This window comes from Aquila chrysaetos, chromosome 9, assembly GCF_900496995.4.
Source record: "Aquila chrysaetos chrysaetos chromosome 9, bAquChr1.4, whole genome shotgun sequence".
Lineage (NCBI taxonomy): Eukaryota > Metazoa > Chordata > Aves > Accipitriformes > Accipitridae > Aquila > Aquila chrysaetos.
In genome coordinates, this window is record NC_044012.1 from 22696053 (window position 1) to 22716195 (window position 20143).

At 59.9% G+C, this 20143-nt stretch overlaps 2 protein-coding genes across 4 annotated transcripts in view; one reads left to right on the top strand and one right to left on the bottom strand.

Annotated features, from left to right (window-relative positions):
- Window positions 1-9859, top strand: LOC115345714 (adrenocortical dysplasia protein-like). Of its 3 annotated transcripts, none has more exons than XM_030025007.2 (14): window positions 1-137; window positions 848-974; window positions 3525-3649; window positions 4213-4303; window positions 4858-4937; window positions 5143-5187; window positions 5776-5810; window positions 6192-6355; window positions 6564-6648; window positions 6803-6883; window positions 7562-7660; window positions 7921-8630; window positions 9037-9113; window positions 9315-9859. In XM_030025007.2, exons 1-14 carry the CDS (start codon window positions 16-18, stop codon window positions 9376-9378), a joined length of 1905 nt encoding a protein of 634 aa, XP_029880867.1. In that variant the 5' UTR covers window positions 1-15; the 3' UTR covers window positions 9379-9859. The 3 variants fall into 3 exon arrangements, with proteins under 3 accessions (XP_029880867.1, XP_029880866.1, XP_029880868.1); XM_030025006.2 differs by having other exon boundaries at window positions 6561-6648; window positions 9315-9858; XM_030025008.2 differs by lacking the exons at window positions 1-137; window positions 848-974 and having other exon boundaries at window positions 3539-3732; window positions 6561-6648; window positions 9315-9854.
- The window catches only part of CARMIL2 (capping protein regulator and myosin 1 linker 2), a 24624-nt gene continuing 14254 nt past the window's right edge, over window positions 9774-20143 (bottom strand). The window contains exons 26-40 of the mRNA XM_030024965.2: window positions 19455-19568; window positions 19117-19292; window positions 18562-18649; window positions 18000-18116; window positions 17435-17501; window positions 15985-16262; window positions 14086-14189; window positions 13208-13613; window positions 12820-12939; window positions 12456-12492; window positions 12208-12276; window positions 11579-11884; window positions 11289-11396; window positions 10870-10980; window positions 9774-10766 (exon numbers count right to left, since the gene is read on the bottom strand). Of these exons, the coding sequence (XP_029880825.2) occupies window positions 10591-10766; window positions 10870-10980; window positions 11289-11396; window positions 11579-11884; window positions 12208-12276; window positions 12456-12492; window positions 12820-12939; window positions 13208-13613; window positions 14086-14189; window positions 15985-16262; window positions 17435-17501; window positions 18000-18116; window positions 18562-18649; window positions 19117-19292; window positions 19455-19568 (2277 nt within the window). The 3' untranslated portion in view covers window positions 9774-10590. The remainder of the gene's footprint in view (window positions 10767-10869; window positions 10981-11288; window positions 11397-11578; window positions 11885-12207; window positions 12277-12455; window positions 12493-12819; window positions 12940-13207; window positions 13614-14085; window positions 14190-15984; window positions 16263-17434; window positions 17502-17999; window positions 18117-18561; window positions 18650-19116; window positions 19293-19454; window positions 19569-20143) is intronic.

The window sequence follows — 20143 nt, forward strand, 5'->3', positions numbered from 1 at the left end:
GCGCTGCGCGGGACCATGGCGGCGGCGGCGGCGGCGGCGGCGGCCGCCTGTCCCGGCGGGGCGGGCGCGGGGGAGCAGCGGGGCCGGCGGGAGCAGCCGGGGGCGGCGGCGGGGCCGCGGCAGGTGCTGGGGCCCGGGTGAGGCGGGGGCCGGGGGGCGGTTCGGTAACGGCAGCCCTGCCTGTCCCCGACCCTTGCCTGTCCCCGACCCTTGCCTGTCCCAACCCTTGCCTGTCCCAACCCTGCCTGTCCCCAACCCTTGCCTGTCCCCAACCCTTGCCTGTCCCAACCCTGCCTGTCCCCAACCCTTGCCTGTCCCCAACGCTTCCTGTCCCCAGCCCCTGCCTGTCCCCACCCCTGCCTCTCCCAAACCCCTGCCTCTCCCAAACCCCTGCCTGGCCCAGCCCCTCTGTACAGCCCTTATCCAGCAAAGAGAGACCCCTTCCCCCTTTTACACTTAAGAGAGCGATGGCTGAGTCCTGGCCACAGGAAAATCTTTATTGGGGGGTAATAAACAATAAAGGAAGAGGGGGGAAAAAATATCCTGAACTGGATAGGAGACTTACAAAAGGCTTGCCCCAGCCTGCACGCAGCTCCGGAGCTTGTTGATGTCCCCCCGCCCCCCAACATGAGTGGGATGCTGCAGGACCTGCGTGTCCCAGCAGCACATCTTCCTCGGCACGACTGCCTTAGGATGGGTGTCCTTGCGGAGAAGTGGGTGGATTTGGGCTGGATTTGAGCCATCTCCTGGGGTTGTGGTTGTATTTGGGGTGCAAAACCATTCCCAGGATGATGAGCTTTGCTGCATCCCGCTCTTAGAATTTGGTGCTTTGTCTCTTCTCCCATAGGTTTGTGTTTGAGAATAGGAATATGTCTTCTAAAGTCTACATCCTGCAGCCTTGGATTATCAACCTCTTGGTGAATTACGAGCAGCTGGATGCCAGTGAGAATCTCCTGGCCGGGCAGGTCCTGCGGGTAGGTACCAAGAGGGACTTTCCTCAAGTCCTCCAACAGTGTTTGAAATCCAAATTCCTGGAAGTGTTTAGGAGTCCCCAGTTTGGTGGCTGTGGATGGGCAACCCTTCCTCCTCAAAGTCCCTTTTTTCCTTTGAGGTGGAGGAGCTTTGCTTTGCCCATTTCTGGCAGCTTTGGCTGACTTTTGCACCTCTGGTAGGTGTGCCCTGCTCTCATCCAAAGAGTTTGCAGTCTCCAAGATCATATTCTCTCCTAGCCTCGCACTTGCAGACTGCCTTGCCTTCCTCCTCCTCCTCTTTGCATCCTGTCCTTCCTTGTACCGCACCAGTTGATGGGTGGTCCTCACAGTGGGTAGCATGAGGCAGAAGCGGGACCTGCTGAGGTGTCTGAAGGGTCATCCTGTCTGATGGTGAGCCTTGGTGGGACCACAGGCTCATTCTCCCCTGGATGCTGGCTCTTTTGGGAGAGCTTCTTGTGTGATGATTCAGGGCATGGGGCTCTGAGGCACAAAACTTGCTCCTGCGTTGTGCCTGGAGAGCTTTTTCTGCAGCATTGGTGGTGTCTTTGACATTGGATCTAGCCTACGTGGCAGGAGAGAGCTGTAGTCGGGATTCTTGCCTGTTTGAGGCCTGATGGGCAGCAGGAAGGAAGCAGGAGGAAAACAACTGAGCGGAGTCGGTGCTGCTGATCATTAGCTGGAGACTTGGAGGTTTTGGATGAAGATGCAGTGAGACAACTGAGTGCACAAGCAGACATGGAACCCTCACAGGCAGGGCATGCGGTTCCTGCCTTGTGATGGGTTGTGGTCATGATCTGGATGCTGGAGAAACCCAGCTGCAGTGCTGTGGTTTGCTGTTCTCTTGCAGCCTTTGGGTGCTAGTAGCAGCTTCCCACCATGGACAGCATTGTTAGCCATCTCCTAATGTCTTTTGGGGAAGGAGTTGTTTGAGCCAGCTCAGATGCCTCCTCAGTAACAGAAGCAGGAAGGAGAAAAATGGGTATTGTGATTTAAACAGAAGGAGAGATGAGATGGGGAGAAAAAAATGACAGCGAGAGAGAGAAGGTCCTGTGGTCCTGTTCCCCATCCCGTCTGAAGATGTGGAGGTGGTGAAATCACTGGTTCCCTACTTGTTGGCCCAGTCCTCCCTCCCAAGCAGGAGGTCTCTTGTGCCTGGGCTAATAAAGACCCAGCAGTGAATTAGTGGATCCCTGCTCGGGTTCGAGGGATTAATGGGGAGACTTGCCTCAGTGTGACCACTCTCCAACCTACACCCACTGGAGTCCTCCACAATGAATGAAGGTTGGGAGTGTATCTTGAGCAGCAGAGCCTTTCTCCAGCTTGCTCTGGGCTCCACCTACACCTGTCTTCCTCTCTATCTGTTTCAGAACTATAACTTCAAAACCTACCCTATTCTTTATCTTGTTTCTTTACCCAGTTCCATGAGCAGCCCTGCCTGCTGCTGGTACCCGTGCTCTCATGCAGCATGGTTTAAGCCACCCTGCCTCCGCTGGGAATCCAGAGTTGCCCATAGTGAGTGAGCACGTGGTGGGACTGGCCACTTGCATGCTGGGCTTCTCCCCCCAGGGCAAGGGGACACAGCCAGTGGGGACTGCTAGGTGGCTGAGCTGTGATACCTACAGGAGCAGGATCCTGGTGGCATGGGCATCCTTAAATCCAGCAGCAAGCCTTGTTGGCTTGTACAGGGACTTTATGCAGTGGGATTGGCAGGCTCTTCTTGTCAGAAGGTCCCAGCTGATGATGACTGGTCTTTTTAGCGTGGTGGGCCCCTATTAAAGGATGTATGCATACCTCTTGTCAAATGGAGGTGGCGTTCATGCATGATAGGACATGCCTTTTCATGTCCCATCTTCATGCATTGTGTCCCAACGTCACCAGTCAGGTGAATGATGTACATGACATATGTGACCAAATCGTGTGTACCAGGAATGAATCCCAGGGCTGTAGGGATTGGGGCAGGCCAGGACTGATCCGTAGCTCCCAGCCCACGGAGCAGGCAGGCATGAGACTTGGAGGAGCAGTTTACTGCTTCCCTGAGGGGTTGTTTTGACCCAGCATGGACATGGCTTAACACAGGCTCAGGGTTGCTAGACCAGGAACTTCATGCAGAAGAAGGGAATGGCTGTAGTGATCCTGCTGGTTACTGCTGCTCTCTGTCTCCCTCTGCTTTGCAGAGGAGCACATGTCTCAAGCCTGCCCAGACCCCTTTTGCCTGGATTCCTGCTGCTAGTTTGGGTAAAAAAAATGCTTGGTTGTGGCTTCTCTCCCACCTTGCCTTTGACTGCTCTCTTGCACAATGTTGCATGTCCCTTATTCTGTCTTGGTGTGGAGCCTGCTCAGTTCAGCCGGGAGGCACAGGCACGTACCGAACCCCTTGGTCTTGGGGTAAGCCTTACCACCTGGCTTCACGGTGAATGGTGACCTTCACTCCTAAGAGTCCAGGCTCTCAGCCAGGCATGGTGTCCTGTCCATGTTCATGGGGAAGTCTGTAAGTGAGATGTCTTTTTTTCCCCCTCCCTGATCTCTTGATAGGTTTTGAGTGACTCAACTGCTCCAGGCCAACCTGGGGTCCTCCAAGATGCTGTCCTACAGGTCTCAGATGGGTCCTACTACATCCGTGTGGTCATTACATCCGAAGCTCTGCAGGCAGAGGAAAAGTGGGTTCCACCGTGACTTGGCTGTGGCTGGGACAGCGGTTCTCCACAGCTGCTAGTGGGGCTCCTGCCTGGTCTTGTTTCAGGTTGTGTTAAGCTAAAGCAATCACAGGGTGGGAAGTCTGCGTGAAAGAGCTGCTAAGAGAAGAAAGCCAGAGTGCTGGGGCTTGGTGCTCCAGTTTCAGCTAGCTGGGATGGGCAGGGGTCGATGGCAGAAGCTGTGATACCATGTAGATGTGATTAGAAAGGACTAAAGAACCCATGGGCTTTGTGAAAGGAGCCAGAGCATTAACCGTGGTAGCCTGGGCTGCACCTTCAGTGCTTTCCTCAGTTTCCCCATTCAGACATCCGTAGACTGGCGGGGTGCTGGTAGCAGAGCCAATGATAAGCAGCAGGAATAAGTTGCAGGAACCAGGAGCCCTTGGTCCCTGATGCTCATGCTGAGATGTGTTCCATCATGCCCTGGTGTGGTTGGTGTGGCTGTTGGGGGAGCCCCGGTATGTGTCTGGGTGGTCCAGCTCCATTCTTCATCTCTCCAAGATGTTCCTGCTCTGCTCTTTTTCTAGCACCCACATGCAGCTCAGGCTTTCCAGCCTTATTTGCAGAATTATCGTCTTGCAGAAGTACACGGTGTGTTTCCGGGAGGAGGCCAGGCTGGTGAGTGCTCTGATGAGTGGAAGCAGCTTGTTCCTTGTCCTTGCTGTGCTTCCTGCATGCTTACCTACTTTGAGTGGCTCCCAGGAGCTGGAGGCAGATGATGGATGGTCTTTCTTCTTTCCTCTTCATCTGCAGCTCCTGGGAGGGTCTGCAGCAGTTGGCCTGGGCACTGGGGCAGGGGATGGCATGAGCCCACCCTGGGGATGTGGTGCATTTCCCCCAGGCTGTTACCTCCTGCGGTTGTGCAGCTACAGGAGATCTGCCTGGACCGCTGGTGGCAGAACTGCCTGCTGTCCCCTTGCAGGGGTTCAGGAGTGTCCCCATGGCCTCGGGCTGGCCCAGCCTGCTGTGTGGCTCTTGAAGAGCCATCGGCTGATGGAGGAGGGTACAAACCCCCCGTTGAAGGGGGTTGTCCTTCGTGAGGGGGCCCTTACTTTTGGTTGGAGAGTTGGTGGCAGAGCTGGGGTGTGTGGGGGGGTGTTCGCTGGCCCCGGGGCAGGTGGGAGCAGAGGTGGGACTGCAGAGGTGCCTTACGGGCTCCGTTTTCCCTGCAGGAGGATTGCGAGTTTTACCTCACGGCCCAGCGTTTCATCGTGCTACCCATGGAGAGGCAGAGGTTGGAGTCATCTGATGGGTATGGCCCATGGGGCAGGAAGGGGACTCTGCTCTGGGGGGGGCTTCCTCATCTTCCTGGAGCAACGCTGACCCTGGGAGTCCTGGTGTGACCTGGTTGTGGTGGGGCTTTTTTGCTCTTTGAAGGAGGAATTGTCTCCATTGCAAGCTGTGAAGGAAGATGGGGATTCGGAGGGAATCAGTAACCGGCTTCTCTCTTGCTGCAGGAACCAGGAGCCCTCTGTGCTGCAGAAGATAAAGGAGCTCTGGCTGTAAGTATGGGGCTGGCCATCACTGGGGAACATATCCAGACACCATGATGAGAGCATGCAGGCTCTGACTGAGGTTAGAGCAGGCTGGCAAGGGCAGGCAGAGGTTATGGCAGCTCCTGGTTAACCTGTGGGACTCCCTGCCCCAGGATGTGACAGAGCCGAGTAGACCATGCCAAACGAGGTCCTGGTGATGCAGAGAGCTCTCCATCCCCAGCCTCTTCCTCTGGGCTGGTGGAGCTGGAAGGAAACACCCATGGAGAAATTGTTCCCGCCAGCCGCAGGCAGCGTGGCTGGGTGGGTGAATGCTTGTACAGCTCATTCGTCACTCCATACTGGGAGCCCCAACTCTGGAGATCCTCAGGCGTCTCCATCAGTCCATCTCCAGGAACGAGGCTTCCTGATGGGTATTCCTGGGATACGGAGCTGAGGTCAGTGGCCAGATCCAGCACCCAGTGTGGAATCCACTACTTCCACAAGCCGCTTCTTCCAAGTCAGGGTGCTCGATCTGCAAGTGAGAGCTGCAAAGGGCTGCTGACCTGCGTGTGCCCCAGTCCTAACCTAGCTTTGTCTTCTCCTTGGTCATTGCAGGAGGAGTCTCGCTCTGAAGAACGCTCCTAGCTCAGGTAAAGGATTGTGCAGGGCACACAATGCTCTGGCTGCCTAGTGGGGCTCCTGGCTCTCCTCAGCTTGGTCCGTGTTAGGCAGAGGTAGCACAAACCTGACCAGATAGCACAAGGCGACATTGCTAAGCCCAAAGCAGGACAAGATGGTGCTGACAGCTAAAGCAGCGTGGGCCATTGCACGCCTGGGCTCATGCTGCTGCTCCAGGACCTGTGTGGAGAAAGGAAAGATAGTTTCTAGAAGCAAAGAAAATGCAGAATTTTGTGTGTTTCCACAGGTTTCAGAGCACATTACAGTCATGCAGCAGAGTAAAAGTATTTGCAAGTGAGGCTTGCCTGATTTAAGGTGTCTTCTCCACTGACTTTTGTGTATTCTTGCTCCAGAGCCATCCATCTCTCAGCTGATCGATGCCATAGGACAGAACCAGCTGGAGGTTTTGAAGGAAAATGCTGAGGAATGCTTGGATTTACAGATGCCCAAAGACATGCCAGCGATGGTGAAGGATGAGGTTCCTGTCACCCAGTGGGAGGCAGAACGTAAGAAAGAGGTCAGTCTGGCTGCTGTGGCCATCTGAGACAGGGCTGTGACAGTTCGTGGTGCTCTGAAGGGGTGGGAGAAGGAAGGGGAAGGGTGGTGGGCTGAGCTGGAGGTTTCCTGGGGAGAGAGATGGCGTTCAGCTGACAGTTATGGGTGGGCTCCTGCATCTTGAGTGGGACTGCCCAGCAAAAACCACGTAACATGTCTCATTTCAGCAGGGTGAGGACGTCTTCGTGGTCCTGGCCAACACCCTGGTGATCCCTCCTGAGGAGGAGGCAGTTGCTTGTGATGCTTCCAAGGCAGGTCAGTGCGGTGGCCTTGTCTGCAGGGTAGACAGGTGGGCAGTTCAGTGCCCAAGCATGCAAAATAAGGGTCTCTCTGGGGTGGGGAGAAGAATTCCTTTGCTGCGGCTGTGCCGCGTGCTGGGGTGCAACCAGCAATGCCCCTTTCGTTGCAGACACAAGCGAAGCAACTCCTGGGAAGAGCGGTGATGGCAGGACGGTGCCAAGTGACCTGAGTGTCATATCCCAAGCAAGCTGTGAGTAGTGGGTTCTCCGTATCCCACCCAGTCTCTTAGTAGTTTCCTTTGCAGTTGGCTCAGCCCATCTTCTCCTTGGATTGAGCGGAGGAGGTACCAGCATAGCCAGGTCTTTGGGAGACCAGGACTCCCAGCCCTGCCTTGAGCAGACAGGGAATTGTCCCATTCCTGCAGCCTCCTGAAGCTGAGCAGCTTCGGTTCATTGTGCTGGGAGCACAAGTGATTTTGTCCTTTGATGCCATCACAGAGCCAAGTCTTGTACCTGAGTGTGGGCTCGCAGGTGGCTGTGGTTCGGCGCCAGGATGGGCTTGTGTCACCTCACTGGGCTTTATGTCTCCAAGCTTTGCTGCAGAGGTACCTGCAGAAGCTCCACAAAGAGGAGGAGCTGAAGGGAGCTGCTGTCCTAGACAGTGCAGGGTGTAGGGAAGGTCTTCCTCCCTCCTGCCTGCTCTCAGGGCAGCATCTGCCTCTCCGCTGCCTGCTACAGGGGCTGGCTGAGGTCGTGAAAGGAGTCTGGCTGGAGTACACCCTAGTTTTGGTTAGAGAGGGCTCTCAGAGCTCCCCTCAAGTGCTGTCTCTGTCCGAGACCCCATGCACAGTTCTTTGTAGCTGCTGCAGGGTTGGGAGCGGGCAGCCGCTTTCTTTGCCAAAATCAACACCCCGACTTGATCATTGCAGCTGGTGAGTCAACAGCCTTGTCGGGGATCTCGGAGGGATCCCTGGACAACCCCTGGAACGGACTCCCCCCGATATCTTTGACCCTGAACTCTTCAGATGGTAAGTCCCCATGCCCCAGTGCGTCCAGCCTGCCTTGCAGGCAGGAGACAGCCCCTCTCCTCTCACTGGGTGACCACGTAGCTCCTCCTGGATGCTGGCTTGCTCTTTCCCCTGGCCAGAAAGTAGTGCTGTAGCATTCTCATTGCCCTGTGCCTGCATCATCCCAGCTCTGATGCTCTCCTGCCCTGAAGTGCTGGGGCAGGTCTGACCGCTAGCTGCCTGCCCCCTGCCCAAGCTGACCATGTATTTTCTCATACCAGAGAAGAGCTTTCAACATGACGTTTCACTGAAGACCCAGCAAGACGTGGCTGCTGACAGCAACACCCCTGACTTGCTGGAACCGTGTAGCCAGGACTCTCCCAAGGGGTTGCCGCACGGAGAGCCAGTGCAAACCTCCTCTCCCTCCTTGCTCCACTCCTATGGCAATACCAGTCCAGTGGAGGCCGGCACCACCTGGGCAGTGTCAGCTGCGGAGGCAGCCTGCAATGCCCCCTGCGCCTCTCAAGGCCCACAGGTATCAGGGGGCTCTCAGGCCCCCCTGCCATCTCTTTCTCCGGCTTTTCCTGTCTTGCCCAGCAGCCGCTCACAATCCCTGCCCGAAGGGATACCTCACAGGGAGCAGGCAGACTCCAGTGGCACAGCTTCCCCTCCAGATACAATGAAGCATGGTCCGGCTCATGCCAGGACCCAGGAAGGAGATGCTGTGGGTGCCAAGAGGAAGCTGCTGGCAGGAGATGGCCAGGCACTGCCAGCCGTCTGTGGGCAGCAGCATTCCCGAGGTGCCCCATGGGGCAGGGGGAAAGACCCAGGCAGGAGGCTGGAGCTCGCGAGCACACTGGGTGCGAAGAAGAGCAGAAAGGAAGAGACGGGGCTGCGGCGTGGAAAGGAGTTCTCAGAGGAGGAGGAAGAGCAAGTATCCCCAACGAGCGGCCCCAGCTCCAGGCCGGAGCAGCGCAGAGCTCTGCAGCCGGTAAAGATGAAGCAGCTGGTGGGGTCCCCTAGGGGGTGGTCCCCAGGGAGGCTCTCTGTGTCCCACCCCACTGCTGGTGTCCATCCCCAAGGTCTTTCCTCACCTGACTGGTAGGGACGGGGAGTTGAAAGCAGGTATTGACGTAGATGGTGGCTCCAACCCTCCCGAAGGAGGATCTGGGGCACTGGGTGAAAATGTGGTTGAGCCCGAGTTGGGTGGGAACCAACACTTGCTGGAGCATCTTCCAGCTGTCTAGATAAAATAAGATTGGCAGAGCAGGAAACAATTGAGGGAGAGACTCCGGAGTTTTCCTAGGTGTATTGGGGTCTCGGGCTGCATGGTGGGGCTGTGCTCTGGGCTTTACAGCTGGGGCAGACCAGCCTCACCTTCCCCTTTGCTTCTGCAGTATGTGAAGGAGAAGCTGGCCCAGTACAGATATGAGGCACCAAGCCCCGAGCTTTGCGAGCGGATAAGATCTGTCAGGTGAGTGCAGCGATGGCCTTGTACGGCCGGCCCTTGTTCCCCCCACAGCTGGCTCCATGGGATGCAGGCATCACTGCTTTCCTCCCTGCAGCGGGTCCCCAAGCTCTGCCTTACCCCTTGTCACCGGGCTGGCCTGGCACAGGGCAGTGTGTCCCCAGCCGGGTCCCTTCTCACCCTGGCTCCTCTGGTCTGGTTTCACAGGATCTCGAAGGCGATGCTGAAGTGGGCGTGCTGGATACTCACCGATAGGGAGGTGGACTCCTGAGCCCAGCCCGTCCTTCATTTCTTCACCAGTTCGGCCAAAACAATTTAGGGCTGCCTGGGATGAGCAGTTGGGGGAGGGATGGGGGGGACACCAGGACCCCTGTCCCCAAGGGGACCGCTGAGTGGGTTGGCCTGACCGCAGAGACCCTGGCTCCAGAGATGCTGGGGACATGACCTGTTGAAGGCTAGCACCTTCAGCGCTGAGGGGAAAAAAGCATCCATTCAGGGATGCCTGTGCATGAGCCGGCATCCCTCTCCCACCTCTCCCTCTCTATCCTTTCCAAATGCCCTGGCCCAGCGAGTGGGGACAAGAGGTGACCCAGTGCCACGGCCCTAGCAGGGGCGGCAGTGGTGGCAGAGGCCCCACAACCTGATCCCCACTCGGAAGGCAGCACAGGAGTTTGGACATTTTATTGATTGTTTTAGGTAGGGTCCTGCACTGTTTGTTACAAAAAATATCCCGCAGGGTTATGCTGTAGAAATTAAAAATAAAAATTGTATATTTTTTAAATACACAGCTCTTGTATTAAAAAAAAAAAAGGAAAAAAAAAAAGAAAAAATAAGCATCTTGCTGCTTTGTCGTAAACATCCATGTAAGGAACGCGTTTGGTCCGGAGCGGTGATCAGCACAGGAGAAAGCCGCTTGGGTGTTGGGGTAATGCTGGTGCCATCGGGAGAGCTGCGGGGATGGCGAGGCAGGCACGGCTGGAGCTCGGCTGCAGAGCTGTGTGCTGAAATGCGATGGGTCGTGGTCCTGCTGATGGAAACCTGCATCTTGGGGGGCAGGGGGAATGGAGAGAGCGGTACCCTGCGGGGTGAGGAGCTGGAGAGGTGAAAGGGCCCTGGTAACGCTTGCTAAAAATGGCTGGCTGCCAGCACCGCCGCTGCCTGCCCAGCTGCTGCCTAAAATCACCAGCTCCCCTCTCTGCAGCCCGCGACGGCAGAGGCCATCCGGGGAAGGCAATGCCACTCGGTGGATCCCGAGGGCTCCGGCATGGTCCCTGGGCATCCCTGCCCTCCTGCGTGATGTTGGTGGCCCCAGCCGCCCCCGCAGCGAAAGGGGCAATGCCGTCGTTAGCCAGCCCCGTGGCCACATCCATGCTAGCCCGGTACGGAGCATCTCTGCTCTCCGCACCCCAGCTGCCAATCACCCCAGCACTGCGCTCTTGCTTGCAGGGTTTTATTGGGAACAGTGCAGCGGCATGCAGGGGCTTCACTGTCCCAGGGCTGGCTCCCCCCGGCCCGGCACTGGGCGTCTTTGGTCTACGGCTGCTGAGTCTTGTGCATTTGCAACAGTTTGTGCCAGGGCTTGTGGCTGCTCGCCTTCGGTCCCCGCTCCAGCCTGTGGCTTCTCCAGCCCGGCACGAGGCCAGTCCTGTGGCGTGGCACCTAGAGAGGTCATGGGTGCTGGTGTGAGTTGGGGGGGGATGACCCTCCATACCCCAACACTCGCTTTAGCAGGGACACAAGGCAGGGGAGCATCAAGTCTCACCTGCAGCATCCGAGGACGGTCCGGGCTCGCCCTCCGGCTCCGGGAGGGAGTCGTGCTTCGTCCTCCGTTTGAGGACAGGCGACCGCCGCAGGCGCAAGGGGACGGTGCCCGCTGGGAGAAACACAACCCAGCCCCACGTTACAGTGGGGCGCAGCTGCCTGGCTCTTGCTGCCTTTCTGCCTGCGAGCCTGGGCAGCCTGGCTGCTGCCGGAGCCAATCCCAATGCCAAGTCCCCCCCCATCCCCGGATCTTCCTGTTGTGGCGATGCCATCGTCCAGCACCCCGGCACTGCGGGCGGCCACCCACTAGCTGAGACAGGCGGCACCACCATGTACATGAGATGCCACCATACCAACGCCTGCCTCCTCCAGCATGGGGTGCAAGGGGAGGTTCGGGGTCCCACTCCAGCCCCCACTTACTTCCCAGCTCTGCTGGGCACTCAGGCTCCCTGAGCTGCTCCTCGTGGACGGACACAGCTCGGCGGCTGGTCCCCCATGGTGCCACCAGCCGTGGCGTCAGCCGGTTGTCTGGAAAAGCAGTGGGGAGTTGCTGTCAGGGGGGAGCCTGCAGCACCCTGACCTCCTAGCAGCCCCCCCATCAGCACCCAGCACTGGGTGCTTGGGTCCCTGCTGCCCTCCATTTCCAAAGGGCTCCAGGAACAGGCCAGCAAGTGGGATGGGGACAACATTGACAGCTCGCGCATCCCTACCTTCGGTGTCAGGTGGTGTGGGCAGGGGTGTACCAGCACCCACCTCCCCGCCGTGGCTGACCCTCCGCGGCAGTGCCGCCGGCGCACTCCTCCCTGGCCGTGGCAGGCTGCTGCTCCAGCCTTCCCGGGCCCCGGGCTCTGGTAGCACGCTGGGCTCAGGCAGGATGAAGGAGTGCCAGGGCTGGTCTGAGCTGGTGCCCTGCAGCTCGGTGGGCAGCTGTCTTCCCAGGGCTTTCCAGGCTGGCCGGGGCTCGGCCAGACCAGCACTGGGCTCCATTGTGGCGGCCGGGCTGCGGAAGGGTGCATCTGTGGGGAAGGCAGGGCAGAGCTGTGGGTGCCCAGCAGTGACGGCCCCAGGGGATGGCTCTTGGTGCTGGGAACAAGCCTGCAGCCACCCCAGGGACTGGGCAAGGTGCTGGGTTTCTGTCCACCATCACGAGGGTTGGGCACCCATGGGTGCAGAGCACCCTCCCTAGGGTGGGACCCTGCCCGGGCGCCCGGGCACCCGTGCCTACCAGTCCTCATTGGCTCTGTTCCCCTTGTAGTGCTACTTGGTGCTTGCAGAGGGGACCGAGCCCTCTGGCCTGGGGGCTGGTGTGAAACCCCGCCGGCACCCACCGGTGACCCACCTGTGGACACGGAGTGCGTGCGGGCCTTCAGGGAGGGTGGGGAGTCCGCAGAGTTGTCCACAATGTCCCCTGCAAGCACAAGCCACCGTCCAGCATCAGTGAGCTGGGGTCTGCCCCATGCCATTAGCACCCAGCGAGGGGCAGACATGGTGGGACCCGCAGCTGGGAGCCTGAAGGGGCCTGACCATGCCCACCCTGTGGGTGCCCAGTTGGGTGGGGGTCAGGGTAGGGAGGATGCAGCCCCTCACCATCTGAGCCAGCTTTCTTGATCTCGCTGTCTTTGCTCTGCAAGGGGAAAGAAACCTGGTGAGGGTTGGGATCAGAGTGCCAGCGCCCTCAGGGACAATGGGTGGCAGAAGGCAGGGTGCTGCCCGGCTCTGGGGTGGCTGCAGGGGGTGGGTGCATGCCAGGGAAGGAGGGACAGACAGACACCATGCAGAGCATTGGAGCCCACATATCGGTCCTCTTGCAGAGAGTTAGGTGACAGGACAGAGGCCAGGGGCAGTGGTGGCACAGAGCTGGGTGCTGCCAGGGGACCCCCATCCCACAGACCACCACATCCACCCGCCCTTTGGGTGCAGGATCCATCCTGAAATTGGAGTCGCTCCCCACCTGCTGCTTCTTGCCCTCGGTGGCCGGGCCCTTGGTGACACCGATACGGTGGAGCATGACCTGCATGCGCTGCTCGAAGGAGGCGGGCAGCTCCCCCTCGCTCTTCTCCAGCTGCCTCTTCTGCAGGACAGACATAGCCCTTCCAGGGACACAGCACCCATCACAGCACCCACAGCACCCATCAACAACCCCAGCCGTGCCCCCCGGGAGATGAAGGCATGGCCACAACCCGGCAGGTACGTCCCCAGCCATGGCTCCGCTATCCTCACATCCCCCTGCGGTGCCTGGCTGACCCCACCACCAGCACCCTTGGGTGGGAGCAGCACCCACCGGGTAAGCCAAACAGCAGCGTCAGTGACAGTGGCTCGGTGACGGTGACAGTGCTTACCTTGTCATGCCTGACCCCCAGCGCATCCTCATCCTCCCCTGACAGCAATATGAGTGACTGGGATTTGCCCTCCCGTGAGTACTTGGGCCGGATCCTGCGGGCAGAGTCGGGGGTCTGGCAGTGCTCGGGCTCTGCCCGGGGCTCAGCAGCGAGCCCCCCCTCCTCTGATTTACTCAATGGCTTGCCCGCCTCTCCCGCCTTGCTGGGGGCTCGTAAAATGTCACTGAGCATCGAGCGCCTGCTCCTGGGGGCTGCGGAGCTGCCCTCGGGCTCCTTCTCACACCTCGAGCCCCGGCTGGATTTAGGTTTCTTGAAGGCAAAAAAATTCCCAATTTTCTTCTTGAGGGTGCGGGAGCCGGAGGGGGCCAGAGGGGCTGATCCCAGGCAGGTCTCCGGAGCTGTGGGGCTGGGGAGAGATGAAGCATTGGGAAAGGTGAGCTCCAGGCTGCTGAGGGGCTAGGGGTCATTTCCTCCCCCCCCCCCCCCGCCCACTCTGAAGGGATGGATCCAGACCCCAGGCATCCCACCTGAGATGACGCTGTCCTGGCAAGGGCAGCCGTTCCCAGCGTGGGACCCCATGGGTGCTGCCCCAGTGCCTCCCTGCTATGGGACAGACCCCACAGCCCCTCCTCCCCAGGCTTGCAGGAGTGGGGTGCTGTCTGCATCCTGCTCCCCATGGCTGCCATCCCAGCCCTCTCCCACCAGCCTTGCCCTTGGCGATGCCCCTGGGTGTGATGTTTTCCCCAGCATCCCTTTGGCACTGGGACCAGCAGCATTTGCAGGGTAGGTGAAGGCAGGGGGGTTGCCGAAACCCCGGGGATGAGTGTGTGCCAGAGTGCTGGGTGGGTGCAGGGCCTTAGGCACCCCCCTGGGCTTACGGCAGCTCCTCTGTGATGAGCCTCTTGGCGAAGAAGTCCTCCAGCCCCTCATCCACGCGGGTGATGCTCCTGTCCTCACTGTTCTCACAAGCCACTGGCTGCACCTGTGAGCAAGCACGGCCGTCAGTCCGGCACAGGGCAAAGATACCCCCCCATGAACACGTGCCACCCATGCCTGTGCACGGACAAGTGGGTGCCCATGCAGGATGGGTGCTGGCACCCTCTGTCTCGCTGCATATCCAGCATGAAAGCCAGACCATGGTGTTGTCAACTGCATCCCAGCTCTAATCCCGCTGCATCCCTGGGGCTGTGGGAGCTCCAGCCTGCCCTGGGCTCCTGCCAGCCCCTCACCCTGCCTGCGCAGGCAGGGCAGCTTGGCTGCCAGCCCCCTGCACCCCGCTGGGTGCCACGTGTGGGGTGCTGGTGGTTTGCCAGCACAGTGGCTGGAGTACGGCATCCGTACATGGTCAAGCACCCATGTGTTACCCACAGGTAAGGTGCCTCTGACCCTCCTTGGTGACACACAATGACGAATCCTGCTAAAGCCCTCCTAGAGCTGGGCCAGGTCTCTGACCCTGCTGTCCTTGTGGGAGAAGCCTTTAGCAGGGATGCTTCCTCCATCTGAGCCCCAAGGAAGGGACACCCACACTCTTGGTGGGTGATGGAGTGGGTGCCCTGCGTGGACCCACATCTGCATCCTTCAGGCTGGTGCCCATCCTCAGGTCCAACTTTGGAGTGCCACCACAGCCTGGATGAAGGCCACCTATGGCAAAGCAGTCCATGCCATGGCCAAGCTTTCCTCCACAGCACCTTCCTTGCCCTGGAACGTGGCACCGCAGCAGTGGCTTCCTATTGATGAGAGGGAGGCGCTTCCCCATCGGTGGCATTTCAATCCATAATGATTTTTCATTACGGCTGGATTGATGCCGCTCAGGAGCCGTTCCAGTCATTCGAGATCTGCTTTCCCTGTCACATCGCATCCATCAAAGCCCATCCTCGCTCGAGTCTTGGCCAACCCTGGGTGCCAAGCTTGCCCAGCCCGCTGCGGAGAGATGTGCCAAGGTGATGGCCCCCAGCCCTGCCTGGCCCCTGCCAGCCTCCAGCATCTACCCTGCCTGTGGAAAACGGCTCCTGCCTTTCCTCTGTCCCCACAGCCGCGCTGGTCCCACCATGGTCCAAGGGCAAGCACCACCACGGCCGTGCAAGCCAGGGCTTTCCGGTGGGTGGAAGGATCCAACTGCATCATGGTGGCACGGGGACGAGGTGATGCCAGCAGGATCTGGCCCTGGGGATGGCGACAGAGCCAGACTCTCCGCTGACTGCACCCAAAAGTTACTTTTCCTTTGGGAAGGGGGCTGCGAAGGCAGGATCCCCAGCCGCTTGCCCTTTGGGTGGGGGAGAAGCGCAACCCACCCCACTGCAGCTGGCAGAGCCCCACCACCATCACTGGGAGCTGTGGCAGCTGCCGGCGCTTCGGGGCCGATGGGTTTTGGATGGGGGGGAGCAAATTGGGTGCAGGAGGAGAGAGGCAGCCGGAGCCATGGCCGAACGCACCGGCCCTCTGCGCCCAAACTCTGCAGGTTTTTCATTCCCCCCTGCCTCCCTGCCAGCTCCCACCACTCGGCATCTCCCAGCGGGCAGCAGGAAAGGGGATGGATGATTTCTATGGCCCCCCCCAGCCCCCCTGCCCATCCTTTCAGGCTGCCCCCCTCCTCCAAGGAGGCTCCAGCAGCGGCTGAAATGCAAGATAATAAACCAGCCGCGGCTCCGCGCATCTCATTTTCCTGCCTTGCAACAAATACCGACTGTGATAATTCACCCAACTGGGAAAAAAAAAAGAGAAAAAAAACCCCAAATCCACCCCCACACACACCTTGCCAACCGCCCCCCACCCCTTACATTTGGCTTGCTGGGCGGTTGCTTGTGCCGGCGGTTGGGCCGGGGCCTGGCTTTGGTGCAATGCTCCAGCTTCTCGCCGGCGGTCGGCAGGTCCATAAGGGATCCGGCGGTGGCGGCGGTGGCAGGCTGCGTGGAGGGGAGCGAGCCGCTCGCAGGCTCAGCATCCTTTGTGGAGGCAGGGCGTGCCGGCGGCGCGGCGGGGCTGAGTGACGGTGGCGCCCGGTGAGCTCGGAGCCCGCTGGCGTCCCTACCCGCCGCCGGCTCCAGCTCCGAGACACCTACGAAGGGCGAGAGGGCCCCGGTTGGCATCCAGCCTCGCCAGGCCTCCCCATCAGCATCATCATCATCGCTGCCGCCGCCGCCACTACCACCGTCACCTTCGCCCACGCGCGGAGGGTCAGCGGGGTGCTCTGTCAGGGGAGGGGAGCGTGGCCGAGAGCTTGCGTGGCGGCCCCCCCCCGGGGGACAGCTTTGCAGCGTAGCCGGGGATGGATCCTGCCGCGGTCCCTGGAGGTTTGCATGCATGGGATGTTGGGGGGGGGGTGGGAGGGGGATGCTCAGGCAGGGACCGAGCCAACCCCCGCAGCAAGCCCCGAGACCTGCGGCAAGTAGCAACTATATGGCATGAGCTCTGCCAGCGCTGGCCTGGTGAGCAGCACTCACAAACACACCCCGTTTTTGCTCTGCAGGCAGATCCTCACTCCCCTGGTTACACGCTGCATGGGGGTCAGGATGCTGCTGGGCTCGGGGACATGAGGGGTCCCCTGGGGACACCTGGGTGCCAGGCGCTGAGGTCCAGCACAAGCTCTGTTTCAGCCAAAGCTAAATATGCATCACAGCCAAAGCCCCAAAAGCAGAAGTCACCCACCAGCTGCTCATTTCCTCCCCCCCCCCCCCGCCAGATCATGCCCCCCCAGGTACGCAGGGCTCCATGGGGCTACACCAGCAGCAGAGAAGCCTGGGGCAGCTCAGCACCAGCAGCAGGAGCACCCGTGGGCAACGACTCCTTCCCTGTGCCAGGTCCCCAGGTGTGCTGGGGGCGTCGGTGATGCCCATGCCGCTGGTGGTCCCTGGGATGGCAGGGGGAGATGCCACGGCATCCACAGTCACAGACAAACCTCCCACCCCTGCCTGGCTACGTGGGGAGGGAGCTCAGGGCATTTACTCCACCACCCATGGGCACTGAGCCAGCTGAACCCCCAAAAACAGCACAAGGGCAAGCTCAAGGTGAGCTTTGCCTGTGGACCTGCACCACGGCACCGGGAGAGGCTCTCCGAAGGGGCAGGATCTCTGCCAGCCTCTGCCCACAACCTGTAGCATCACTGCCGAGGGCTCTGCCCAGCAGCCCTCTGGATTGCTGCTGAGAGCCCCCTGCCCCTGCCATGCCCTGGCAGAGGTGGCACGGCACACACTGAGCCGTGACAAAGGGAGAGCCGCGCGGTGACCTTACTTCTCACGGTTGGCGTGGGCCGAATGCTCCTGAAATGCTTGTTTTTCCTCCGCAGGGCCATCTTGTACTGCAGGGAGAGAGGGACAGCGGTGGCTTCGGCGTTGACAAGCTGGCCATGGTGAGCGGCATCCCGCAGCAGCCAGAGCCAGCCAGGCTTCGCCCAGTGATGGGTGCAATGCCTCCATCACCCCCAGGTCCCCAGGGCTGCACCCCCTCATCTCGGTCCAGCACCAAAACTGCCCACAATCTGCCACAAAACTGCCAGATCAGATGCTTTCCTGGTCAGGACCCTGTGCTGTGCTGGATCCCAAGTCCTGAAGCAATGGCCAGCCCAGCCGGGGCCGCCACAAGGACACGTTCCCAGTACCGGCAGGGCAGGCAGCATGGCCGGGCAGGCTAACGGTCCCATTTCCCAGCACTAATTGCCTTAGTGCTGCCCTGGGGGGGTGCCGGGGGTGCATGCACCCAGAGAGGCTGTGGCGTTAAGCCTGGCATCATCCGGTAAGGCGGATAAAAGGCAGTTATAGCACGGGCATCACGCGGCTGTGGTGGGGTCGGACCCTACCTCCTCCACGGTGAGGTCCAGAGGATTCCTGCCCCTCGCCGGCACAGTGGCATTGTCCTCAGCTGGCTCTGGCAGCAGGACCGGGAGGTCGAGCCCGTGCTTGGGGAGGCTCTCCACCTAAAACCATTAGGAAACGCTTAAATTATCCCAGGGGCTGAAGTGCACCCGGCCGCCCTGTGTGCTCTCTGCTGCTCTGCTCCCTACCCGTGGCTGGGATTTGCGAGCGGATTTAGGCCTGATTAGCCGGCTGCCGGCCCCAGCGCAGCTGCCCTGCGCCTGCCCCAGTGCATGAGTGGCCGGTGCCCGGCGTCACCCCGGCACCCCCCACCACACAGCGGCTCCCAGACTTCACTCAAGATGTTAATGCTGCTGTGACCACACTGGGAGAGGATTACCTGGGAGGAAAACCAGCCTGGGTGGGAATTGTCCTGCTTCCCAGACAGCAAATCCATGGTCATAGTGTTGGCTGGTGCCTGGGCAATGCTGGGGTACCCAGACCCCCCATCCCGCATCCCAGCCCCACTTCCCCATCCCGCAGGTGCTGGCAGCCCCCGGCACTCACCAGTTTGCACTGGGCAGTGGTCAGGTCTCCCAGCACGGCATCCACGATGCAGTCAGCCACGGCGGCTGTGACGGACAGCTTGATTTCACTGGGAGCGGAGAGAGGGGTGTCAGGGCCAGCACCTGCAGCCCCTGCAAGACATAGGGCCAGCCCCTCCCCAGGGAGAGCCTTGCTAGGGAGATGGATGCTCGGCCGTGGCACCCGGAGGGGCACCTAGGACATGCCCTCACTGGGTGCGTGCTGCTGGAGCAGGAACACGAGCAGCTGCTGGCTGGGATGGAGGATGCTGAGTGCATCCCCCATTGATGGTTGGGGCTCCCCTCTGCCAGCCATGGGGATGTGCCTGCAGGAATATCACCCCATGGGACTTCCCAGCTTCCTAGGGACACATCTGAACCGGATGCAAGTGGGAAGCAAAGCCACAGTTGGGAAAACGCAGCTGCAGGACCCAGCACACCACCACCACCACGAGGGGAGGGGAGCAGTTGGTAGGGAGCCCCCAAAATCCTCATCTGGCCAGCCACCATGGGAGAAGGAAGACAGTATGTCACCCACTTCAGCTTGCTGAAGACATCGGTGACCATCTGGTCCAGGACAACACTGAGGTTGAGATGGTCCTGGAGGTAGATCCGCTCTGACATGGCGTTGACCAGCTGGTCCCTGACTCCGCTCTTCTGCACCACGGCTGGGCACAGGCTGTGCGCTGTGTCCAGCACTGCCTGCATGATCGCCTGAAATTTGGGGACGAAAGGAGAGTTTTCAGTGTCTTTTCTATCAGGATTCACGTGGTTTCCAGGAGACACCATGTCCCTTATCCTCGGGCCGAGGCTGATGAGCATCCAGTGCTGCCATCAGCTCTCTGCTCCCCCTGGCAGTTCCCCATGGGTGCCCACCTGGATTTCCCGGCCGCAGGTCTGTGATGCTTCCTCCGTGAGACACTCCAGCTTGTGCTGCAGCTTGCCGTTCTGGTACGGGCTATTTCCCGCTTCATACAAGAGTGGCAGGATCTGCCATGGGAAGAGAGATGCTGCAGATCATCCCACGGCACCTCATCCTTGCTTTCCACCCATGTGCAGCCTGCATAGGTGACTGCCCCGTGGATGAGCATCACCTGCATTAGCTGGGGAGACCCAGCGACCTTCTGGCTTTGCTGGCCCCTCGTGGTCCCTGTGTCCCCCCAGCTGGGCCCCCAACTGCTCCCCACTACCCACTGACCCTCCTTCTCCCCCTGGACCCAGCCACGCTGCTATCCACATCCGGGGACATCCTTTCCCGTCCCTTTCCCCACCTTTCCACCATCAGCACCATCCTCTTAAATCCTATCTCAGCCAGATTAAGTACCCAGGGGGGTGCCAATAAATTTGGGAAAAAGAAGAAAGAGGTGGTTTGAAGAGAAGTATAGAAGAGGGAGGAGAAGGTGCCATAGGGAGAGAGAAGCAGGACCAGAAGGATCAAACCAGAGCTGACAGTGCCAGGAGCTGCCCAGCGGATGCAGTGGCCTTTGTCACCCAGCTGGGGTGGGATGAGGGTGTCCCAAGGAGGGACCCCTCGGCGATGCAGGGAGTGTTTCTCACCGGTGTGG